Here is a 25021-nt window from a genome sequence, read left to right on the forward strand (position 1 = left end):
ATGTAGATAAGACTTTTTATTTCACACCTGTATCTCCAGAAAATGTCATTGATGTCATAAGGTGTCTTAAAAATACAAGCAGCATAGGAAGTGACTCTATATCTACTAAATTGATAAAAACAATCGGTGCACATATAGCCAAACCTCTGTCGCATATAATCAATTTGTCAGTAACTCAAGGCGAATTCCCAGACTCCCTCAGAATAGGAAGATGTATCCCTATTTATAAAAAAGATGATCCCACCAACATTCAGAATTATCGACCGATCACAGTTCCCTCGGTTATGAGCAAAATCATTGAGAGATGTGTTTACAATCAAATGTTAACTTTTCTTATAAAATTTGACATCGTCTCAAAAAATCAGCACGGTTTTTTTCCAGGCAGATCGACAGAAAGTGCATCAAGTATGTTTCTTAAATATATTCATGATTCTCTTGATGATAGGAAATATGTTGGAGCAGTTTTTTTCGATTTAAGCAAAGCATTTGATACCATCAATCTTACAATCATTAAAAGCAAGTTATATTCATTGGGTTTTAGGGGCACTATTTTGAAGTGGTTACTGTCATACTTACAGTACAGAAGATTGTATGTAGAAATAGAAAAAGAGAAATCTCTTATATACAACACAGATCTTGGAGTTCCTCAGGGATCCATTCTGGGTCCGCTAATGTTTTTGTTATTTATTAATGATTTATCACTACATCTAAGTGTGCAACATACCATCCTATATGCAGATGACACAACAATTGCTGCTGACGCAAGGAATCCTGAGGAACTGCAAATCAAACTCAATACCATATCCATGGAATTCAGTAGATGGTGTAATCGAAATGGTCTAATCATCAATCCCAAAAAAACAGTTTGCATGCAGTTCTATGTGAGGGAAGTTACAAGAATTGATACTTTACATGTGATACTCAATAATGAATTGATAAAAATATCAGAGTCTACAAAATTTTTGGGGTCTTATTTGAATGCAAATATGAGCTGGGAAAACAATATTAACTTTATATCAAAAAAAATTAGTAGTGGGTATTATGCAATTCTACAGCTTAAAACTGCACTGGATAACATGCAACTCCTAAACGTATATTATGCCATAATTTATTCTCATATATCTTATAATATAATATTATGGGGCAACACATCACACGCTCATAGAATTTTCATATCCCAAAAGAGAATTATTAGGCTGATATTTGGTTTAGGTCCAAGAGACTCATGCAGAACATGCTTCAATCAGAACTCAATCCTGACTCTGCCTAGCATATACATCTATAAATGCATTCTATACCTCAGAGACCATCAGGAAATGTTTGAAAAAAATTCCAATTTTCATAGCTATCCCACAAGGCAAGGAAACTCTATCAGGCTTCCCAAACATCACACAGCTCTATATGAGAACAGTCCATTTTATATGAGCATAAAACTTTTTAATTCTCTTCCCACATACGTAAAAGAGATAAACAGTCAAATTACTTTCAAGTCCACTCTCAAAAAATACCTCTTGGAGAACGCCTTTTATAGTACTACAGAGTTTCTTCAACACGGGCAAAACTGATATCATTTGTTTTAATAATGTTTGTAATGTGTTTTACTTATATACATTCTGAATGAAATGTTCAATCATCTGTTTTAGCGACTGTTTTAGTGATGTTAGTAATGTGTTTCATATGTATATACATTTTTTATATTTATTCCTTAGAATACTCTATCATTGAATAAGATATTCTTGTGACTGTGACGTTTCCAATATCATGTAAATGATCCAGATGGAATAAAAGAATTATTATTATTATTATTATGACTGAATAAAAGATTATAATTTAAACAAGTGGTTGTTGAATCACGGATATAACTAGATTCATTACCGACCCACAAACTGTTGAACAATAAATTTAGTGAAAATATGATTTTCATTTCACAGAAAATTTGGAAAGAAAATTCACGGATTTTAGTTTTGGACAAATGAATGAATTCATGAAATATCATATTTATCAGAGTAAATGTTACATATCTCATTATTTTTTTTCGGAAGTGGCCGCCATTACCTGCCTGCTGTCAAACACGTAATGATTAGTTTAAAATGGAAGGAGTAGAAAAAAATACATGAACTGTATAATCAAACATAATCATTGTGTCTATAAAAATTCAGTAGTTGAATTTCTTAAATAAGGTTCCAAGCTATTTGGAATTGAAAAATATCATTCTGCCCAGTGTTGCTCCGTGTTGTACAATTTTATAACATGTTACACTGTTTTAAAATGCCTTTACGTGTTGCGCCTCTTTCAGAAAATATCCTAATTTACTGTACAATTTCTAATTTGATCAATGACAAAGAATTCTATATGGGTTCACTAATCAGCCCTGGAATCAAAGGCAAATAAAAACTGAAAATTGAAGGAAAATATCAGATAGCTGTCAAAATGTTAGATAGTTGCCTATTTTAGAAAACCTATGAAAAAATAGTCTCTCGTTGAGCTGCAATAAATTTTGATACTTTTAAAACCATTGCAACAGATTTCTTCCCGAATTTGAAAAGAAATGCGGCAACAAAAAAGCTATCAACAGACATTTGTTGTTAATTTTGTGTGTAACACCGTCAGTAACTAATCCTATACTATGTTGGACTACTTTTAGGTTGGTAACTGTACTAATTGAAATTCCATTGGAGCAACACTGGCTGTGCCCTACGTGACAGGTAGTATGGGCAATATTTTCAACAGGGAATACAAGTTGGGAAATATATAAGTATTGCGGCCACTAAGACCCCCATCTGCTCAGCTTGGTTTATCACATTCCTCTTCATTTTTCCATTTGATTCAATATTCTGATCCGGGTGCGTCCAGAATTGTTGCATACCTATAGAACAAAAATATTAACATTGCATTGTATCTCAAATACATACATACAATAAAAAAATGGGGTTGCAATTGCAATACAAAAATATTTCTATAGATTTCAATAACCCATCATAATCTTCCACCCATCTTGTATCACACATAGGGACCAAATTTTTCCACCTTGTCTTGGCAGAATTCTTGAGACAATTGCAAATTGACTTTACATAGTTTCTATTTTGTTGAATACCTATTCTTTCATTTATTGAATTCAAGAATGTTACGAATGATTTGATTTTTTGATGAGTTCCTTTTAAAGAGACATCTTAAGAAAACAAAACATCATGTCCTACCTACCATCAGCCGTGAAAATTTATCAAATCATTGTCTTCGATAGCGAAGATTTCGTTCTCCAGTTACTGGTTAAATAAAATTGGTGTTTGGAGTCAGGGAGTGGTTGAAAGTTAATTTTTCAAATTATCTTTCAATATAATCAAAGGAGTATACAAAGTCATATAAACTTGATTAGTGTCATTTTCATAAGCGTGGATTGCTTATGGAAATGTCTTAAATATTACAAGTTTTTCGCAAGACAAAAAACAATTAAGGAACAATGCGGCTCCAAATGCTACTCAGGGTTTTCGCAAAATATGCAAGTAATTTTCATTTGAAATTCTAAATAGTCTTCACTAGAAACTACCTGGTTATATAATAAACCAGAAAGTTTGGTTGTTTGAAGAACAACCAGACTTACTGCAATCATTGAGGATAGATATACTAACTGATCATCCCAATTTTTCAACATTTCAACATTGAGCAGTTGAAATAATGATCTAGTTCATGACTGCCAGTCTCATCAGCAAGAATACAAAAAACGGGGCCTTTTCTTGCGGTGTTTACCTGAAGATGGCCTCTCTTTCTTATTACCACTACTTGTTTCAACATTGTCACTTTCCATTGCATCATTCATTAGAATTGCTGTCAGTATAGAAAACTCAATCCACGAATCCTAACGATATTTCAGAATCACCATCAGTAAAGAGAACACAATCCATGAAACATAAAGATATTTCGACACTCAACAATCAATAACCAGTAACCAGCTGAAGGCAGATGCCAGACTGGACTCATAGATCACTCATGACTGAATAGGTTCTATGAGTGTACCCCCGAAATGGAATTGTCAATAATTAAAGAACACAACTAGTTGCTTACATTTAACTAGACAGTTGCTTACAGTTAACTAGACTGGTTTGTGATACCAGAATGTGCTATTAAACAATTATTATAATAAATGAACTAAACATTTTCTTCTCGTGGTGTCCTCAATTTCGACTTTTCGGTAGGCGTATCTCAAAAAGTAGACTAGAGCGTTAAGTTCGTGACGAATGAAAAAAAAACGTGCGCGCCGTAAAAACCGCTACTTGAAAAAACTACGTATTTTTTCAAGTTATGAAAGAAAACAGGTCATATAATGAATAACACAAATTGAATAATGATACAATTTCTCATTTATAGATCTTTAGTTGAATGTGAATAAACGGCTATGAATTTCAATTTTTTTTCACTAACAACGAACAACTATGTATAAGACTAGTATGAAAAAAACCAATGATATATTTATGTTGAATTTTTGCAAGAATATCGATTAAATTTTAGATATTGATGAATGCAGAGAAGGAAAGTGTATCAATGGAAGATGTACAAATCTACCAGGTAGCTTTTCCTGCGTGTGTCCTCCTGGATTTGATGTATCTCCTGATGGTTCCATGTGCACAGATCATGACGAATGTAGCGAAATAGGCATGTGTAGTAATGGAATTTGCATCAATATGGACGGCAGTTTCAAGTGTCAATGCAAACCAGGTTTCAAGCTATCTTCTACTGGATTCGCATGTATAGGTTAGTAGTCAAAAATACGTTCAATCAATCATTCAAAACAATAATTCTTTATCATGTTTAATAGTTCTAGAACTATTTAAAGCTAAACATTTATTATTCCAGAAACAAGCTACTTTCTAAGGTTTTTGTCTTGGAAACTAGTTTGATATTTTTTAATAATCACAAGAAACATACATATTCATACATATAAACAGATTCAGGGAAAATGGACTGAAAAAAAAAATATGAATCGAACAAAAATTATTCAATCAAATGAGACCTAAATCCGAAATTAAATTGAGATGAACACATCAGTGGAATCCTGTATTATGAATTCAATTGCAATTGAGATTATTTAGAATATTTAGATCGTTTATTATAATTTCATTGATTTTATTTTTATCTAATAGCTTGTAATTTGCTCAGATAAAAAAAATTCATGTTATCTGTACTTTATTACAATATGGCGCAGTGGGAAACCCACAGACTGCAAATAAATTATATTTTCCTCTCTTACCACTATCATCGGAGGGTGTATCAAAAGTAATCAGAATAAACCCATTCAACAATGAAAGAGACGACCCAAATATCTTAACTTTTGATAAAGCATTGCTCAGATAAAAAAAATTCATGTTATCTATACTTTATTACAATATGGCGCAGTGGGAAACCCACAGACTGCAAATAAATTATATTTTCCTCTCTTACCACTATCATCGGAGGGTGTATCAAAAGTAATCAGAATAAACCCATTCAACAATGAAAGAGATAACCCAAATATCTTAACTTTTGATAAAGCATTTGACAAAAATCCTCATCGTCGGATCACCATTTCAAATCTAATACGATTTGTTAACAATTGATCTAAATAACTTGAATGAGTCATCCTGACGATGTTATCTATCTTGACTTTGAGAAAGCATTTTACAGTGACCCCTCATGACGGACTATACTATCTGAAGTTAGGCAAGATCAATTGAAGATGTTCAGTTGAAGATGAAACCTTTTAAACTAGTTGAATATCAATATCAACTTTGCTGAATTTCACTAGTTCGGACTTTCATGTCTGCTATACAAAATGATTTGAAATCCCTGAAACAACTAAAAAAGAAGAATTGAAAATGAATAGCTGAAAATAACAATTATATTAACCAAAATGAACCTGAAATAAAATAATAGTGAAATAAAATACAAGTAAAAATAGAACAATTGAATAAAAATAACTCGGGTCATGACCCGACCTATTCATTTTCAATTCTTCTTTTTTAGTTGTTTCAGGGATTTCAAATCATTTTATATAGTAGACAATGGAAGTCCGAACTAGTGAAATTCATCATGAAACATTGTCAATCACCTTCAGTCAACTTTGCTATTTACTTGTTTTTTGCTGAACCTGGAGAAATAATAATAATATTTTTCACCTGGAAGATAAGTACTTATTATATTGAGTTGCACAATAAAATATCTGACCGTTGACAAATTGTAAAAATATCAATTCAGAATGTTTTACAAATACACAGAACGAAGGTAATTGATATCAATAACATGATCAAGAAAAAGAATAAAGATTAAAATTGGCTGAATTTCCTGTCTGATGACTATGTTCCACCTTCTCAACAAAATACCGAGTTTTTAAGGTAGTTTGCAGACAAAAAGAAAAAGATAGGTACTCAAAATGTACATCTCAAATAAGAAAACAACTTTTAAAGAAAATAATGGCAGGAGAAAAAGAAAATTTCAATACAGATCTTTTCGAAATATTACAAGAGAATTATAACTTGAGGGTTTCTGCTATTGTGGAAAAAAGTGCCTGTCTTAGAAACTTCAGGAAAAATTTATATATTGGTGAATGAAAATAATAAACAGTGTATGTTAGAAAGACCCTTTTATGCTAAATCGATACTAAATGATGAAAATGATGTTGAAAGTTGCTACATGACTGAAATACTTAATGATGCAACATATGTGATGGCAGAGTCTGATGAATGTCATGAATTCACTAATAAATCTTACAGAAGAAATTATTCTCATGTCAATAAAAGTGAAAATCAATATACTGAATAATCTGCTAGGGGCAATAAAGAAAGTTTTTGGCTTTCTACTACTCCATCTTGATACAAATCAAGATGGAGTAGTAGATGTAGTAGTAGATATATGTGTGTGCGTGTGTGTGTGTGTATGTGTGTATATATATATGATATATATATATATATATATATATATATATATATATATATATATATATATATATATATATATATATATATATAAGTGTAAGAATGGGCAACCAAGTGTTGCCCATTCTTACACTTGGCTGCACCATACTGATGATGGGCCAAAAGCCCGAAACACGTGTCTATGGTTTGCCACTTTCATGAGTGCTATGTCCGATATTAACTTTTGTTTCTATATCAAGACACTCAATAACTTTCATATTTGTATATATATATATATATATATATATATATATATATATATATATATATATATATATATATAAATACTAAATTTACATTATATTTTGTGACGAGTCCAATAAGTTATGCATTCTGTACCTACTCTTTTTTGTAATAACATCAGTGTCAAATTAAGTTCTATTCTATTCTGGACTCATCCATAGTAGACAATTTGATGATGTCATATACATTGTGTTGTTTTTTTATAAACGGTTTAGTCTTTTCTTTTCTTTACTAGAGAAACCAGATTAGAACACTTGTTTGACTAGACACTAAGAAACCAGACATGTCAAAACCGGTATATAAACAACAGCTCTTGTTAAATTATTGACACAGAACCAGCACTGTTGAAAAAACAGGTTATGAAAACATGAGCTCTGATGTGAACATATATTTACCTCAATGAGAAAAATGACTGTCATTACTATATTTTTCAGATATTGACGAATGTTACGAAAATCCAAGAATATGTCTCAATGGCAGATGTGAGAATACACCTGGATCATATACATGTTCTTGCTTACCAGGATTTGTAGAGTCATCTGACAAAACATTCTGCAGTGACTTGGACGAATGTTTATCTACAGGTATGGATAAAAAATATTCAACACTTCTACAATATTTCACAACAAAATATTTACCCATACTTATACCCATTCAGTTGCCCATAAAAACACATAGTATTTGAACGCATTATCACATTAAATTTTTCTTTTCGGATATGACCCAAGATGAGTACAAATTGATTCAACTTTAAATCTTTCTATTTTTAGGAATGTGTGATCACGGTAAATGCATCAACATGGAGGGTTCATTTCGTTGTGTGTGCGATTCAGGCTACAGATTAGGCCCAGATGGTAGGCACTGCACAGATATTGACGAATGTATTAATAACCCTTGTCAGTTTGGTACCTGTTACAATACACCAGGAAGCTTTCGATGTGAATGTCATGCTGGATTCAGTCTTGGTCCAGATGGACGCTCGTGTCTTGACACCCGAAGAGATCTATGTTATCAAGAGTATCGAGATGGATTATGCCTTAATCCTTCAACAGCAGCTGTCACAAAATCGAGTTGCTGTTGTTGTACTATCATATCTGGAAAGCCTATGGGGTGGGGTACTACATGTCAACCATGCCCTATGCCAGGAACAACAGATTTTGATGCTCTGTGTCCACATGGTCCTGGTTCTACTTTTGACGGGAATGATATCAATGAATGCGCACAAAATCCTAATATTTGTCAAAATGGGGCTTGTGAGAATATGATTGGAACGTACAGATGTATATGCAATCCTGGCTTTGAGGTAGACGAGACTGGCAAAGTATGCACAGACATAAACGAATGTGAAGTTGAAGAGCTGGTAAGTAATCTACCGAAACTCAATCTAACAAGTTTATTTATAGAAGTTAAAGTTGGTACTTCAAATCATTTATTTATATTTTTTGCATTTTAAAAAATATGCTTGGAATCGCACGTAGGAAGGTAATACCTCATCTATCCATAGCTCGCAAAAGTTTTTTGGGTGTTGTCGTTCGTAGGGGGCGACAGCTAGTTAACTGAAAAACAGATATTTTTTTTTTCATATATAATGAAATCCAATTTCACAACTCTAGTAATAATATGAAATTTCTACTTATCCTTTTACCTATTTTCACCCTAAAACAGATACACAAATCTAAAAAGGTAAAACTGGAACCTCTGGCGTTGAATAAATTCAAAACAAACATTTTTCAGTAGATGGAGTTTTCTTCATCTTTTGCATTTTAAAAATTATGCTTGGAACCGCACGTTGAAAGGTAATATATCATTAATCCATAGTTCGCACAAGTCTTTTGGGTGTTGTCGTTCATAGCGGGCGACAGCTAGTTAACTGAAAAACAATTTTTTTTCATATATAATGAAATCCAATTTTACAATAACTCTAGTAATAATATGAAATTTCTACTTATCCCTTTACTTATTTTCACCCTAAAACAGATACACAAATCTAAAAAGGTAAAACTGGAACCTCTGGCGTTGAATAAATACAAAAGAAACATTTTTCAGTAGATGGAGTTTTCTTCATCTTTTGCATTTTAAAAATTATGCTTGGAACCGCACGTTGAAAGGTAATACATCATTAATCCATAGTTCGCACAAGTCTTTTGGGTGTTGTCGTTCATAGCGGGCGACAGCTAGTTAACTGAAAAACTATTTTTTTTCATATATAATGAAATCCAATTTTACAATAACTCTAGTAATAATATGAAATTTCTACTTATCCCTTTACTTATTTTCACCCTAAAATAGATACACAAATCTAAAAAGGTAAAACTGGAACCTCTGGCGTTGAATAAATACAAAAAAAACATTTTTCAGTAGATGGAGTTTTCTTCATCTTTTGCATTTTAAAAATTATGCTTGGAACCGCACGTTGAAAAGTAATACATCATTAATCCATAGTTCGCACAAGTCTTTTGGGTGTTGTCGTTCATAGCGGGCGACAGCTAGTTAACTGAAAAACGATTTTTTTTCATATATAATGAAATCCAATTTTACAATAACTCTAGTAATAATATGAAATTTCTACTTATCCCTTTACTTATTTTCACCCTCAAACAGATACACAAACCTAATAAAAGGTAAAACTCGAACCTCTGGTGTTGAATAAATCCAAAACAAACACTGATGAAGTTTTCATCATCTCCCGAAGATGTCAACTAGGTTGATGAAACGCGCGTCGAGAAAAGTATTGCATTTCTGATGATTGAGAAAAGTGCTTAGTGTGGAGATTATCAATCATCAAAGTTCATTATGAAGGATTTTCAGATCGTTATGAGAATTGAAGAAAATGAACGAAATATCGAAATTTACACTTCAAACTTCTATAGGTCTTCACCCACAATATGAATGTCCTTCTTAATTCACTGCGTCAACTCTGGGAATATGATTCTAGTTTACAATTACTCAATTAACGGTTTTTCAGTAGATCCAATTCAATTCTTATTGAATTCATTGGTTTCTATATCTTTGGTCGATATTGTTAGTTAATGTACAATTGCATTAATAGATTTAAATTCAATTATCATTTGAAGTACATGAATTAGCTGAGAAAACATAAACGAAATGTATCATATTTATGAGTTAATGAAGCTCTCTGGCACTCTGATAGCAATATCAACAGATGCTGATTCAATATCATATTTCATGTTGCTGATTATGTTTGATATATTCACATATTATTGACGATTTCTTATAATAGTAGTCATTCACTTCGGGACCCTACCCGGATTCTATATTGTTTCGATTTCATAATCAATTCAAAATGATCCACAGTTAGATAGGTACCCTACAAAACAAAAGACCTCGTGTCACTTCGTGTTGGATTCGAACTCATACCATAAAAGTATATCAAATTAATTTCTTCGTGTTTGAGAGCTATTCTCTATTGTTTGAATAATTTCATTCAGTTGACGGTTTTGAAGAACCTTTCAGAATCTGCTATAATAATAGAAATTTATTGTCGTAATCTTATAACTGCTCTATTATATTCAGAATGAAAATATTTTGTTGAAATGAAAATCTATACATATTAACCCAATCCTGATCATTTCGCAGGAATGAACGAATGATATCAACATTATACTGATAATATTTCTAGGTACATTATCTTTTTGATAGAGCTTTCCAGCGAAGGTTTTTACTACATGTCAGTACAGTTACAGTTCATTATTCAGAATTTTGAAATAATTTCAGTCAGCCATCTCTACTAATATTGTGAAATTTTTTATATATTTCGATAGTGCTTGTGTGAATAATGGTAGAAATTTCAAATCGATAGCAATTACCGTTTTCAAGACATAAGACCAAAAGGGATTGTTGCATACTATGCGGTTGCATAGAACCGTATATCAAATAATATATCAAATATTGCAACATGGGGACTGGCTACTGAATTTAAGAGAGTTTTCACCTCTCAAAAAAAATAGACTATTATTTAGTTTTGAATACAGGCAGTCGTGTAGGACTGTGTTCAAACAACACTCTATTCTGCCCTTCCATTCTATTTTCATTTTGAAATGTGTAACTTTTTTGAAAAACAACATTTCTTACTTCAACGTGTTAGAAAGTCATCATAACTACCCATCAAGAAGTTTATACTGGAAATACCAAAACATAAAACTGCAACATTTAAAAAGTATACATTTTATAATTGCATATTTCTTTATAACAACTTGCCAAAATATATAAAGGATGTCAATAGCTATATAACAGCTTTAAAAATGCAACAAAAAAATACCTCCTGAAAAATATATTTTAATCAATAGGGAAATTTCTGGCATTGGAATCCAAACACTGAATGTTCACCGAGAAAGTTTTTTAATGTCTAAATACGTATAATATAGTTTTTTTACCTATATTCTAAAATTTTCAATTTCTATCTATTTAACGTGACATTTGTATATTCTTATAACTGTCAGCGACTTTTTTGATCTGCCAATAAATACCACTACTACTACTGAAATTGCGCGTTTTTTGAAAGCTAGTGCCACGTCGTGTGATAAGTATATGAGAACAGTATCCCAACAACGTTTGAACCTTTATAAAGCAAAGAATTTAATGTTCGAGGTTTCAGTTTGAATGAAGATGTGTTCAGTCCAGGAAAGTTTTATTGAGACAGAAACTAGTAATTTACCACAGGTGGACTTGTGGAATATTTCAATAAGAACTGAGATTTTTATCAAATTTTATAATTAAAATTGTTTCTGAAATCGAATTATTCAAGTTAAAGAATTTTGCAGCAATGAGAAATAAAGATGAAGAGATATATTTGAGTGAATTGGTATGTTTAGGTAATGAATGAGGTTTATTTTATTACTTTGAATTGAAATGATACAACAAAAACATTTCTGGTTCTACATCCAATTACTACACATACTTTTTTGGGACTTTTTTTCAGTAATAGTGTTGTTTCATATGTTAATTATCGCAGAAACTGAGAACATCAACACACGATGTTTTCAAGAAGTTTCCTTTTTGAATTGTTAGATCAATTGTACAGGTATGCAGTGGTGGCCAATGCCGAAATACTCCTGGCAGCTTTCAGTGCATTTGTCCTACTGGAACACAATTGAATCAACGAAATTACGTCTGTGAGGATATTGACGAGTGCAGAGAACTTGGTCCTGAGGCATGTTTCAATGGAGAGTGCGTGAATGTCCTAGGATCATACAAGTGTGAGTGCGATCCTGGATCAATACTGGATAACACAGGACGTATCTGTATAGGTAATGCATATTTTTAAAACTGCTAGGCTATACTTTCTAAACCCAGGGAGATCATTTACCCCATTGAAATTCAGATTTATTCGATTAGTAATACAGCATCTAAATTTGAGTTTTGCTCGCCTTTAATGTAACAAATATTTTTATAGTTGGTTCACTAAAGTATATGATATATCTGGCTACTTAGAAGTTTATATATATATATATATATATATATATATATATATATATATATATATATAATGTCACTCCATCTAGTGGACAAAGTACTAACCAACTGCATAGCTGAAATTTGCCCGACGAGGAATGAAATACTCTGAAAGAATTTCGATTTTCAATTATGGAATATCATTGACTTTAGGTCGATGATAGTCACTATCTTAAACTGACGAGTGGCTAAGGAGCCTGAAACCGGTCTGCAAGTGTGCCCGTTCCAAAATCGAAGGTCGACTCTTTCAGTTGTATTGTCAATTGCATATGCAGGAAATTTTCTGTGGAGATTCCTGCACTGACGCCTGTCGGATGTAACCCAACGCCGTTCGTGGTATTAGCCAACGGAGTAGTTGTTTTCTGATATGCGTCAGTCCATTCAACCTACTGTGTAGGTATATCCGAGACGGTCTTGAACAGTTAAAGTTCATTTCTTTAGATTTATTTCCAAAAGACTTTTACCGTTCATGTTCATGTCTGAGTAGTTGTTTTGAAAGATTTTTTTCTTCCAGTTTCTGGAAGAAACGTCAGTATAAAAAGTTTCTACTGTACTTAATTATTTTCTTTCTTCATTTCTCTACAATTTTTGTTCAATGATAGGGAAGTAGAAAGCTGAAAATATGTTCCTCTAAAAACTAATCTATCCTAAAAATAATCCGTTTTCCATTTGACTCAAGTTTAATTTTTTGGGAAACTATAAATATGTACCTTTTGTCCTTATTTTTATTGGGAAACTAACTTTACCCTTTCATTAATAATGAAATGCATATCTTTTTTTTGTCTATTGTTAGTTTTTTCATGGTTTATACTGTTTCTTGAATATTTTGCAAATTGTATTGTCCTTACTTCAGATACCATATTTATATAACATTAATTATAGGTACCTACTTGAATCATCACTTTTGAAATGCGCACACAAAAAGCAATATTACCACATTTCGCCCAGTACTCAAACTATCCAAATAACACAGAACAGAATAACAGAAGGAATCCATTATTTATCGGATAATTTTCAAGTTTGACATTATAGGTATGTCAAGGAACGTCAATACAACTTACTCGAATTTTTTTGAGATAACCTCACTTATTTGTTTTTAATTAAGAATAGTAGTACTGAAAACATGATTTTTTTCAATAATAAATCAATGACAATAATGAATAGAAATATTGACTATTGGTAACATCTTGCGGCAATGTCAGAAATACTACTGGTCTACAAGAAATTCTGAAATGAAAGTCCATCCCAGCAACCAACAGTGTATCTTATATATAGGAACCTTGCAGTATATCATCAGGCATCTTTTAATAGTGGGTTTTTGCAACACAAGACTAAGAACTGAAAGTTCGACCATAACAAATTTATGAGAGCGTTTATGGAAACTTGACCAAGGCTGAGAACTAAGAACTGTGCCTAGTAAGTTGGCCAGCATTCTACTAGCAACTTAGATCTTATATGATCTAAGCTTATGTCAAATCGAAATATTAACAACTGTCATCGACCCCAAAAATTCGAAAAGAATTATTTCAAATTTGTACCTATTAAAATTATGGGAAAAAATGAATGGAAGAGTGTTGAATATTAATTTTATTTATATGGAATTATTTTCAGTAGTATAGAAAAATCAAATGAAGAATAATTACGGTCATATTAACATGTGCATAAGCCAGACACTTTTTAGGTATAGTTTTCGGGTTTAGTTCTTAGGTATTGTTGCATAAACCCGCTATGTTCACTAGTTCACTCATTACTCCTCCTCAAGCTCGGAAAAACTGAAAACATTCAATTCACTAACTGTCTCAAATTGATTCAAAATAAAAGCATTCAACAATGTTTCAGTAGTGTGAGAAATTATTCGGTTTGGCAACTGTTTGGGAAGATCATGTACAAATGAAAAGTTATTAATTATAAAATTGATATTTCCAACATAGAGAGTGAGTAATAATTTCCTTCAGATAACCGTAAGGGATCATGTTGGACCACTTTGAACAGAGGAAGATGTGAAAATGACTTGCCCCAACTGAGTAGAAGATCGGAGTGTTGCTGTTCTGTTGGAGTTGCTTGGGGATCTCCATGTGAACGGTGCAACAGAAACGAATGCGATTGCCCTAAAGGATATGCAAAGAGTGATGGAAAAACTTGTACAGATATCAACGAGTGTGATTTGAATCCTGATATTTGTAGGGGAGGAGGCACTTGCGTCAACACCGATGGAAGTTTCACTTGTTCATGTCCTCCAGGTCTCACACTTGATGAAACTAGTAAGTAAATTGATATTGATTCAATTATTATTTGATACATTTATTATACAACTCCAGAATATTATCTTCAATTTAATTTTGAATTTTTATTTCTGTGATTTAGTCCATAATCAACTTGAATATAGCAATCACTGGCTCATAAACAAACTTCAATTCTGATGTTTTTCAACTTCTATTTGAGAAAAATCACTCTTTCATTTTGTTTGAACAAAAATTTATAGAAATTCTTTTTTTCAAAAATGTTACAAGTTAATAAATCTTAACTCTTGGGAAAAAAGGTTATTGGATTTATAGGGTCTTGATATGAACATTCAAGTGTCAAGAAGTAAATGTTCTTTTAAAATGAGGACGCATTGAACAAAATGCCTGGAATAAAGATAAGACCTTTGACTGCCTGGCTTGACAAGAAAAAGGCAAGTGGTATATGAAATTAGATAGTAAAAGATTTAATCAAATAGTTTTTCATTCAATGAACCTATACAAGAAAACTGGAAACAGAATATTAAAATGTATGTTTCCAGTGTTTTCATTTGAGAAAAATCAGAATTCCTGGTGCAATTGCATTTTAATTTTCCATTTTGAATAATATGGTCTCAGGATGAGAGTAGGTATAATTTCCATTACTAAACGTTTTTTCTGAGAAAGTTTTGCATTTGTAGGAAATAAAACCCCAACGTTCTGATAGCGCATATTCTAAAGTTACATTCAGTTGAATGTGATGGCAGTCACGAACATGTTCTATGAAGGTAGATGTGTAGTTATGCTTGATTCATGTGAATACTTCAAAGAGAGTGGATGTTAGAAACTCCATTTCCAAACCAATGGATGTTATAACTCGTTTAAACGTGGTCCATGTTTCTACGAATTGCGTCAACAACGTTCTAACAGTACAATCATTTTATTGACGTTAATAAATCTCTGCAGGAATCTCTATGATTGACATTACACAAACATCTCGCAGCTCTTTTCCGCATACCATTACAGAAGAAAGAAGGGTCGGTTTTGTCCTGCATGATAAATTGACTGAACTATTCGACTTGAATTTATTTTTCAATGAATTGTTTTGGATTGCCATATTGGTCATCGATAATTTGAAAGGTGGGATTCATTTTTCACTGAGAGAATAAACGTTTACAGTCATTCACAATGAGGCATTCACAGCGAAGAAATGTAAAGGTTTACTAGGTTTGTTTATATCGAATTAATCGAAAAAAAATTAACAAGTTTCAAAAATAGAAAACTTTATAACTTGAAAAATACCTTGATAATTTCATGCCATGTTTTCTTCTACATCCAGGCGAAATCCAGGCTACTAGGCCATGGTCAAATGTAATCTCAAGTACTAATCGTTTCGTCTGCGCTACTGCGGATGACATCATCAGTGGTATGTGCATTTACTGCGAGGACGAAAGTTATATCTTGAAGTCTCAGCAACGAAAGATTCGTCTGCCGGAGTAGCATAGAAAGCATTTGGTACTTCAGGTTCCATTTTGTTTCCTTCAACAGTAATCCAAGTCTTGAAAGTCTATATTCGTATATTTTTCATCTATATTTACACCTAAAAATTTTGACACTGAAAAATATTTGTATTCTTTTTCATAATTTGATAGGATCTTCTTACTGATTGAAATGTGGTTTTTAGAAATGAGCAGTAACAGACATTTTTCAGACTTAGGAAAAAGGTTCATTGCAAATTGATATTTTTCGGAAATACTCAAAGATATAACTTTTTATATATTTTGTTCATAATATATATATATATATATATATATATATATATATATATATATATATATATATATATAATATATATATATGTATATATATATATATATATATATATATATATATATATATATATATATATATATATATATTTTTTTTTTGAATATATTGATTGATTGCCTCACCAATACAGACGAATTGTTTTCTTTCCGGTAAATCATTTTGGACCAAATTATGAACAATGTTCCTAATATCTAAGCTTTATAATACATCAGGAATTATAGAGTCAAACATATCATTACTATTTTTATAAACGATTCGGTGTCTACTTTTACCTTATTACCTCAAACACATTCACCTACCCACCAACTTGATAAAAAGCACTGAGGTTACTGTCTCATATATAACAATTTCATAATAAATTTGATTATCAATAACCTGAATTTTAAATTTAGATTATAGCAGAGAAGATTGTAAATTTAATAATATTTTCAAAAAATATATTCTAGGAACGAAATGTTTGGATATCCGTCAAGAACAATGTTACACAAGATACAAGCATGGGAAATGTGTGAACCCAGTTGATGGTCTCTTCCACAGAAATCTATGTTGCTGCTCTCTAATTGGAAAAGCTTGGGGGGATAGATGTGAACCTTGTCCAAGAGCTGGAACAGCAGCATTTTCTGAGTTATGTCCAAAAGGTCTAGGTTACCTCGATAAGAAGGATATAAATGAATGTACTGATTTCCCGGGAATGTGTCAAAATGGAAGATGTAGGAATACGATTGGTGGATATAGCTGTAAATGCAATAAAGGATATGACTATGATGATAGCAAAATAAGATGTATAGGTGAGTTGATTTAATATTAACTATTATAGGTTGTTGAAGAAATTGATGTAACATTAAATTATATTATTTTTGTCATTTTTATGTAGGTGCAAACCAACTAATTACACTGAATTTAGAAAAAATTGAAATAGACTCAACAAAATAACTAACAAACAGAATCAAATCAGCATGTGAACTTTTTTAAATATTCCCACTACCACTGAAGAAGAAAAAAATCTATGGAAGCATGTATTATGAAAATTGGTAGATAAACGCCATACTCATTTTCACCAGTCCACTGACTCTAGAGAAATAACAAACCAAAAGGAAATTGAAATTGCTTCCGTTGGAGAAAATGTAACTCATCCTAGTAATGTGCAAAGGATAGACAGTATAAAGTGGCTTTTACACTCGGGAGCAACAGAGCATATGGTTAACGATGAACGTTATTTTACAAACTTAGAACCCCTAGAAGTGCCAATAGAAATTACTGAGGGCAAAAACAAACACAATAACAGTTACGAAGTCTGGAAATATCTAAACTTAAAAAATTCAATCATTTTTGTTTACAAGGTGTTATTTGTACCGAACTTGAAATTTAACACAATGAGTGTATGAAGGAAAAGGTTTTACAGTGACCTTCAGTCATGGAAAAGCTGTTTTTTCAAAAAATAACAAATTCTGCTTGGACGCTAAAGGGCTTGTTTCATGCTATGGAAAATGATACTGATTTGCTTATAGACTGATTGAGTTAGGGGTATATTATACTTATCAAGCCTAATCGGTCCCAAGATCTTTTTATATTTACAGAAAAAAGAACAATTCGAAAAGCAAGAATTTAAATTGGCCGCGTGTCTGTTGACCAATAAAATTGATCGTGTCTAGAGCGGAGTTGCCAAGTGTATTGGTTTTTAATATCCACTCACAGATCTGATGATACAATTTGACAGATGCCATTTTTGTTGTTATTGTTGTCAACTCTGTGTGAATACAACTGTTACAATTATCTAATTAAATAATTTTTTGTAAAAGATAGGTCTCGGCGGGTGCCTATTTTGCTGCATATTCCGTGTCATCAGTTTACATTCCGAAAAATATTTTTTCAGGTTATTTTTGGATTAAATTTTACCTTACAACCACAAAAATGGTTAAACATGTTTTATACCTAGTTGTAAAAACAGATCGTTCATACCATACAAAAAGTTTTTCAGTGTTCCAAGAGATCTATGGTTTTCTTTAGTTGGCCGAGCTAAAATAAAAATTAAATCTAAACTTTCCATCCTTGGTCAATCGAACAAGAAGCGAACATAGGGTCGTCACGTCACCACCCTACCAAATTCGATTTTCAATAATTAATTACGGGAAAACTACGGTACTTAGAGAGATGAAACAAAGTGCACTGTTTTTCAATTTAAAATTTCTATCAAGTGAACTTTAAACCAAAAAGCATGAAACAAGCCCAATGGGCCAGCGATATGAACACAAGAAAGCCTATTACAGGTTTTGTAATCAGAGTCTTTGGAAACTTGGTGCAGTGGTCGTCTCGTAAACAAAACTGTGGACCACATGACACCGAAATACATGTTTGAAACGACCTTTCTACTTGGAGCCTTGAACTGATAAATGTGGAAAATAAGCAGTATTTCCAAAAACATGCTTTGCAGGAACCCCTGGTATACAGATGGGTAGAAAACCAATCGGTATACAACAGTTACATCAAGACTAGTCTAGAAATTCTGTAGAGAACTGAGGAAACTGACGGACAGGTTTGTATATGTTTGGAAAAAACTTACAGATGGAAGTAAGAAGTTGCTTGGCACTCGATGGAAAATCAATATCATCATCAGTTACGAAAAAAACAAATAAAGACATCTTGGGAAATTTTTGAATTCTCCCTTCTCTTTCCATTATATATGAAACAAATATGTTTTTTGTTGCCATGGGTGCTACCATCAAAACCTACACAATTTTTCCGACCTTCCAAAACAAGAATACTCATTAATGGGAAAGCAAGCATGTGGTATTGAATATATACTCTGCGATACTGTTTTTTAAAACATGTTTTCCGAGTATACTTCAGTTCTTTGATATCAATAACTTTCAAATTTTCTAGTAGGGGTATTTTGAAATAAATTGAACTACTTCTTTTATTATTTCTGCTATTGTCGAAATTACAGTGAGAACATTAGTCCAGTAAATATGCACCATACATAAACATTTCTTCAAAATGAAAAGAGAAATGAAAATTTCTATGTTTTTCACCACTTTTATTTGTAACTAACGTTACTGCAGTTTCGTCCTATACGGACATTTTCAAACTTATACAAGTTTATTGTTTAAGTTTGAAAATGTCCATATAGGACGAAACTGCAGTAACGTTAGTTACAAATGAAAGTGGTAAAAAACATAGAAATTTTCATTTCTCTTTTCGTTATGATTTCCTAACATGTAGTAACCGCTACATCCATCAATTTATTTCTTCAAAAGATTCCGAACTGGTTATAGTTTCAAAAAAGAAAGAGCATTTTTATTTTGAATCAATATACATGCCGATCATTTGAAATAAAAAATATGTGGTTTCAGGTTCATTTTTCTGCCCTATTATCCGATATTGTATGGGAACAGATATCTAGAAATGTGTCGCATGTGTTTAAAGTTCAGGTTACACCACGTCTAGGTGTAATGATGAATGGGAACACTTTTTAATATTGAGATAAAGAAATTACTATTGCAGAATTGCTACTACATACTCGAAGAATTTCAGCATGAAACTTTCTCTTGATAATTTGAAAGAATTTGGTAGTTGCATTTTTATTCGAATTGTGGCTTGTTGCACAATCATATATTCGATGTAAATTTTTGTGTTCTTAATGTTTTGAATTATATCTATAAATTGATGTATGTAGCCATTACTACTTGGTAGGAGGATGAAAAATGAGAATCAAAACAAATTATATCTATTGCTTTCTTGTAATATAATAAGTGAATAAAATGACATTCTAGCTTGAAGAACTTCACTTTTATTGATAATCAGAAAATTGGAAGTTTATTGAATGATCAATTTCATCATAGGTTTGTGGATGTTTTGTCTTGAATTCTTTAAAGTTATTTTCATAAAAATTTGCTTTCGACTTCATTTTCATACTAAAAATTGAACGTTAAAATGTGAGACAAGACAGCTTGTTAACAGAAGAACCCATTTTGACTCTTTATTTGCTCTTAAACTTTATTGACAATCTTTTTCAGAAAAAAATGATGCAGAATTTGAAACCTTTTCACTTTGTAAAAGTAGAAAGGTGATTTGTTAACATTTTTCAGGTTTTATTTTGTAATGATATCAAAATATATTTTGTATACTGTCAGTATATGGGATATGGAATGTTTAATAACTGAGTAATAACTTTTTTCCATGATTCAAAGGTGTTATGTTTCAACATATTTAAGGTGATAATATGTAAATGAAAATCAGAGTGGTAATTGTGTTATTTAAATTAGATATCATTCTTATCATGTTTCAGTAATTACTAAATAACTATTTTGAACTCATTGTGTTACAGATATTGACGAATGTAACCTTACAACAGATAATGTTTGTGGAAATGGTGTTTGCAAAAATATACCAGGAGATTTCGTTTGTGAGTGTAACGAAGGTTACAGAACAATGGCTCCAATGCAGATTTGCATGGGTAGGTTCTCTGTTATTTTACTATTTCATGTGTAATTATTACTCAATTATAATTTTTATTTGTAGATATTGACGAGTGTGAGGAAATACCAGGACTCTGTAGAGGAGGTAGATGTTTAAACACTGAAGGTTCTTTCAAATGTGAATGTCCTATCGGCCATGAGTTATCATCTGATAAGGAGAGTTGTAAAGATATTGATGAATGCTCACGTTCTAGTGGTATTTGTTCGAATGGAGTATGCGAAAACATGATGGGAACATATCAGTGCATTTGCAACGAAGGATATCAACAGACTGGGCTGAAATCTCATTGCGAAGGTGAATAATTGATTTTGGAATATTTTATTCAACTTTTGGTTTTCATAAAGGTAGATGTGAAATTATCTTGATGTATGGGATGTTTCGTAAGCACTCTAGTTTCTTACAATATTTCATGAAGAAAAGTTCCTATGAACATTGATTCAGAGCATTAATTTTCAGAGATACGATGTGTTGATAGTCAGAGTGAAAATACAAATTTTTTTAGATATCTTGAAAGCTACTAACAATCAATAATTCATATATTAGTCATAAGAATGCCATATGATATTGATGATCTGGTGAAGATCGATATTGACAATACGAAGTCAGTGATGCATACATAGGGTTTGTGAAACTTAAAATTTTAAAAATTATCAGATTTAATGATTTTGTGACTTTTCAGAAAACCCATTCATTTGTATGCAAAACAATTGATCTTGTTGCTATTTGGTTAAAGTGATATCTTTTCTGAAAAATAGACTGATTTAATTAGGTGCACCTACTTATACTTTCTCAAAATTGTAAAAGTCAGATACAAAATTGGTCATTGGTGTTCATCTGATTGGAAATATTTTCTTCCTCCTCAATTTAATGATGTTATTTATAGATATTTTCTAGTCACACTTCAGTCGTATCACTCGTTAATATCTCGACAACACTTTCATGTCTAAAATATACTGTTTCTCTTCACTTGCCCGATTTTTATTAGATATTTAAAATTACGGTAATGAGTGATTATGTGCACTTATTGAATTGGTTTATATTTCTCGAAAACAGTCACTTCTACTAAAAAGTAGGATTGACTGTTCCAAGTAGTTCCAAGATATTTATTAACTTTGTTAATTTTCACTCTCAAAACCACGTCTCCCTAATGAAGAAGTATAGAATGTACTGAAAGACCTAATTTTTTATTTAATGTGTTATATTTTTATAAGGTAATAATTTTTGAGAAAAAAGGTGTTTTAAACAAAAAATACTTTTGTTACAACCGCTTCAATATGATCATTGATGTATACGAAAATCACTTTCCTATTCACTTTGTACCCCAAACTTTCTTTATGGAATTGAATCAGATATCATTCACTACTATATTTTGTGACATACTTTTACAGACAACAAAATTATATATTCTTGAACTATATGTAGATTTAAGATTTTGTATTTTGTGATAAACTTTTACAGACAACGTATTCTGCCACTGTTTTCATGTAGGACTACAAATACTTTGTGAAGTAAATAAACATATCTACCTGCCTACATAATATAAATATATGAAAGATTTACTATATTTAATTTCACTATCATCCCCAATTGCAGTCTTCAACATTTCTGAATGAATGGCCCCCTGAAATTAATAACAATATCTAACAAATAACATATATTAAGTAAATGATCCGATTATATTCAAACATTTCAGGGGATTCTGCATTTAGCAGTTCAAACAACTGCTGTTTTTGATTAAGTTACTAGCAGTAAGCATTAGGAAATTCTACAAATGGATATTTTCAATTGAGTGCAGAAGTCAGAATATGCCTTGGGATATTGAGAAAGGAAAACTTTCAGAAAAGATAACTTTTTGGAAATATGTGAAACTTACAAAGAAATAAAAAAAAACTACAATAAAAACTCCTTACGAAGATGTATAGATCAAGCACAGAAACATTTTTCAGATACAAACAGACATACTTTTTCTTTTAGTTTGTATCTGAAATAAACTTACCTGCACCATCAACATACCTTTGTGAAGAGTTTTCATTGTAGTTATTTTCTGTCTATCTTTCTGTGGAAGTTTTCCACAACTGCTGTTTGATGATGGAAAAGTAGAAAGCCAAAAAACATTTTTACCATAGTTTTGTTGAGCAAAATAAAATAAACTAATTACTTGTTCATGGTTTACATTATACTTTGAATAAGTCACCATTATTCAAAGTGTTTTCAAAATCAATTATCAATTTATCTCATTCTCAAATAAATATTGCAATAAATAATGAGTTCCATATTGTTTTAGATATTGATGAATGTGAAGACGAACCTTGCGACGACATTTGCATAAATTCACCTGGAAGTTTCTCTTGTTCTTGTGGGTATGCTTTTGATAATACTTGAAAAGTTCGCAGCATGATTCACTTTTGCGTTGTAGTTCTGGATATACTTTGAATTTGGATGGAAAATCTTGTGCTGATATAGATGAATGTAAAGAAAATCCGAGAATATGTAATGGTGGTAAATGTACCAATACAATTGGTAGTTACATCTGTCATTGCACTGAGGGACTTCTTGCAGGTGTCAGAGGTACCTCTTGTCTTGGTAAGAGATTTTTTTATACTGATTCAATAATTTGTTGAATTGATTTTCCTCAAATCTTAATATTTTGTAGATATTGACGAATGTAAGCAAAATCCAGACATTTGTGGGGCAGGTGAATGTGTGAATACCCTTGGATCGTTCCACTGTAGATGTGAAGAAGGATATTCTGTTAAACCTGATGGCGGTCCTCAGTGTTCAGATGAAGATGAATGCTACCTAGGAACCTATGACTGTGATGAGAATGCCGATTGTATCAACAATCCCGTAAGTGTCATATGTTTAAGAACTTACCTAATTAATGAATGCTTCAAAAGTAGAAGTGGATTTACAAAAAAACAATCATTCACATTCTGCATTTATTTTACTTAAAGTTCAACAGATTCTACTTTGCATCAAAACGTTTTTCCAGAAGTTATTGAGTTCACTAATCAGCTGCGGTTTTATTTGCCATAACTAGTTATCGTTCATAAACTACTGTTGTCAGATTTCATTCAGTTATGTCTGATATTATTGAAACGGAATCTAGACAAAGTTTTTTTGGTTAGTTTATTTTTCAAATCTAACAAAATTTTGTAATTATAGAATGTTTCATTTCCTCAATTATTATTCACATCTTTTTAATATTGAATATGGAATATTTTCTCCAAAATAGTGCTACGGTGCAAAATATATACTTTTGAATGGCAATAGTAAGCCAAATTAAGAGACAGCCTCCTTCATAAGTGTTATTTACATTCACTTATTCTTGCTTTCATATTGTACCTGATACCTAAGGAACTAATGAACACAGGTTATGAATCAATAACGCTTCAATGTTTTTTTTTTATTAAAAATATAAGACACTGTAAATATAAAATATGTTGTTATCCTCCTTAAGCAGCAAAAATGCTGGTCTCGGGATTCACTAACATTCAACATGACAAGTGAAACACAAAAACTAGTAAACCACTACAAAGCTCATAGCATCAACATATCAGACATGTGCCTCGAAGCTCAGATGTTCTTTTAAACTATTGATGAATGAACTATAGCCCGGCAACTCACGTATGTGGGCAGGTAATTCATTGAAGACTTTTATAGCCTGTATAAAAGGATTGTATAATCTTTTGTTCATTCTTACCATGCTCAGGTGTAAGTCATTTCTACCTCTTGTATTATACTCATAAAACTGGTTGTTGACTAGTAGATCGTTGTTGCTTTCGATTCTTTTGTTTTTTATTTTCCGTATGTTCTTGTATTGCTTAAGTTTAAGTAGAT

The 25021-nt window shown here is 31.6% G+C and overlaps 1 protein-coding gene across 1 annotated transcript in view; it reads left to right on the plus strand.

The window, feature by feature from the left end:
• LOC111503711 (fibrillin-3) overlaps nucleotides 1-25021 on the plus strand; it is a 206480-nt gene that overhangs the window by 121418 nt on the left and 60041 nt on the right. The window contains exons 11-21 of the mRNA XM_074177824.1: nucleotides 4504-4746; nucleotides 7619-7768; nucleotides 7955-8544; nucleotides 12226-12451; nucleotides 14612-14917; nucleotides 17152-17493; nucleotides 21030-21158; nucleotides 21224-21475; nucleotides 23466-23541; nucleotides 23598-23764; nucleotides 23835-24028. Coding sequence (XP_074033925.1) covers nucleotides 4504-4746; nucleotides 7619-7768; nucleotides 7955-8544; nucleotides 12226-12451; nucleotides 14612-14917; nucleotides 17152-17493; nucleotides 21030-21158; nucleotides 21224-21475; nucleotides 23466-23541; nucleotides 23598-23764; nucleotides 23835-24028 — 2675 coding nt within the window. The remainder of the gene's footprint in view (nucleotides 1-4503; nucleotides 4747-7618; nucleotides 7769-7954; nucleotides 8545-12225; nucleotides 12452-14611; nucleotides 14918-17151; nucleotides 17494-21029; nucleotides 21159-21223; nucleotides 21476-23465; nucleotides 23542-23597; nucleotides 23765-23834; nucleotides 24029-25021) is intronic.

This window comes from Leptinotarsa decemlineata, unplaced genomic scaffold, assembly GCF_025532065.1.
Source record: "Leptinotarsa decemlineata unplaced genomic scaffold, Ldec_3_MD MMD2_tig00003308_RagTag_RagTag, whole genome shotgun sequence".
NCBI classification, from domain to species: Eukaryota; Metazoa; Arthropoda; class Insecta; order Coleoptera; family Chrysomelidae; genus Leptinotarsa; species Leptinotarsa decemlineata.